This window comes from Monoraphidium neglectum, assembly GCF_000611645.1.
Source record: "Monoraphidium neglectum strain SAG 48.87 unplaced genomic scaffold scaffold02109, whole genome shotgun sequence".
Classification (NCBI taxonomy): Eukaryota; Viridiplantae; Chlorophyta; class Chlorophyceae; order Sphaeropleales; family Selenastraceae; genus Monoraphidium; species Monoraphidium neglectum.
In genome coordinates this window covers 8996-10893 of record NW_014011519.1, presented here as the reverse complement: position 1 = coordinate 10893, position 1898 = coordinate 8996, and the positions used below count along the sequence as shown (strand labels likewise).

Here is a 1898-nt window from a genome sequence, read left to right as displayed (position 1 = left end):
GGGGTGGGTGGTGTGAGGGGGCGGGGACCGAGCGCGGGGGAGAGGTGGGTCATGTCGGCCGGCCGGCGCGCTGACCCGCCCTGCAGGGCTGCTGATGCTCAAGCGTGCGAGGCATAAGCGGTCTGGTCAGTAGGGTGCTCGGCGGCCGCAGGCAGTGTCGAGTTCGAGCCGGCGGTGTCCGAGGATCTCAGTTGCGCCCCGCAGACACTTTTTTTGCGCCTCGCAGACACTTTTTTTGTTGCGCCTCGGCCCGCGCACACTCTTTTGCACCCTGCAGACATTCTTTTCACGCCTCTCAGCGAGCCCAAATCAAGCCCTGCCTTCCACTTGCATGACTGTGTCATGCACCGAGCCGCCTGTGTCACTCGCGCATCAGCGTGACGGCTCCCACTGCAGTCTCCCCAGCCACTCACTGGCGGCCGCGTGGACGACGGTGTCGACGCTGCCCACCAGCGCCGCCTCGTCAGCATCAAACAGCCCAAGCCTCGGCGCTAGGATGTCCCCAGCGACCGCGGTGACGCGCGCCGCGTGCTCCGGGCCGACAAGGTGGAACAGGGGGCCATCGAGCAGGGCGGCCAGGCGCTCCTGGGGCCCCACGCCCCTGCGGGGGCGCAGCAGGACGAAGATCCTGCCGGCCGTGGTGCTGCGCAGCAGCTTCTCCAGGACGAGGGAGCCTATGTAGCCGGTGGCGCCGGTGAGCAGGACGCAGCAGGAGCTGTCATAATGGGCGGCGATGCTGTAGAGTCCGCGCCCGGACGACGGCTCGGCGGCGTCGCTGGGCCCTGCAGTAGTCCCTGGGCTGCTGGTGCTTTCTTTCACCCGTACACCTGCTGTAGCATGCAAGGGCTGCATCGGTCTCTTATTACACCGACTGCAACCTCGTCTAGCTCAGAATTTGTCGGAGCGACGACTGTCGTAACGGGGAAGTACGCGGAACGGTGACGTCAATCAAATTGTGTAGTTATGTGAATTGCGTTGTAAATCTCTGCCACGGGATGTCCCATACCTGCACTGCGGTGCGAGCCAGCCACACAAATTCTGAGTTCACGTCGACTCCCTCGGCGCGGCTACAGTCTGACTCTCGGTTTACATTGCCGTGAAACATGATGTTTACACTAGAACGAGTTCAAGAAACCTGTCTGGGGTCGCAGTCCAAAGCACTGTCAAGTCGTCGTCATGCAGCCTGCGCCGAGATTGCGCCTGCTGTTCAAGCCTCGCACGCACGCGCCGAGCTTGTCGGTCAGCAGCGCATGTGGCTGCTGGTCAGTGTGAAGCTTTCACCATCAGAGGAGACCGTAGAGTACATGCCGCGCACGTTCTCGTCAAATGTAGCCGCCCAGGCAAAAACCAAAGGGGGGGCTGTCGTCCACATTGCACCCGCCCGCCAGCAGACTTCTGAGTGCCCTTTTGGCGCAGGCCGCCCCCTCGTCTCCTCATTCAATGCTGCAGGCGACACGGTGCGTCAGGGAGGCGACCCGCCCTCCCCCCGAGACGCGTCACGCGGCCTCCACCTCCTCCTGCTGGTCCTTGTGCAGCCGCCTGCTGCGCCGCTGCTGGCCCCCCTTGCCCGCCGCAGCGGGCGCCGCCGCCGCGCGCCCCCTGCCCCGACGCCCCTTGGCGCCCGCATCTGTGCCTGCACCGCCGTCGGCGTCGGCCGCGCCGCCCTCGCCCTCCTCGTCAGACGGCCCCTCCTCCGGCACCTCGGGGAGCGCCGCAGCCGCCGCTGCCCTGCGGCGCAGCGGGTAGCCACGCGCGCCGTCCCCCTGCCGCCCCTCCCCCTCCCGCTCCGCCTCCTCCGCCGCGGCCTCCTCCTCCGCCGCCGGCTCCTCCTGCACCGTCTCCACGCCGCCCGGCGGCGGCAGCGGCTTCGCCTTGGCGACCGCCGCGCGGCCGCCGGC

The 1898-nt window shown here is 67.3% G+C and overlaps 2 protein-coding genes across 2 annotated transcripts in view; both read right to left on the bottom strand.

The window, feature by feature from the left end:
• Nucleotides 1–372: 372 nt before the first annotated feature.
• MNEG_9910 (hypothetical protein) lies at nt 373–852 on the bottom strand (the record flags this gene model as incomplete). Its single annotated transcript, XM_014041621.1, has 1 exon — nt 373–852. The coding sequence occupies one exon, from the start codon at nt 850–852 to the stop codon at nt 373–375; it is 480 nt and encodes a 159-aa protein (XP_013897075.1).
• A 644-nt stretch (nt 853–1496) lies between these two features.
• MNEG_9909 (hypothetical protein) overlaps nt 1497–1898 on the bottom strand; it is a gene marked incomplete at both ends in the record, with an annotated part of 5220 nt that continues 4818 nt past the window's right edge. Inside the window, one exon of the mRNA XM_014041620.1 lies at nt 1497–1871. Coding sequence (XP_013897074.1) covers nt 1497–1871 — 375 coding nt within the window. The remainder of the gene's footprint in view (nt 1872–1898) is intronic.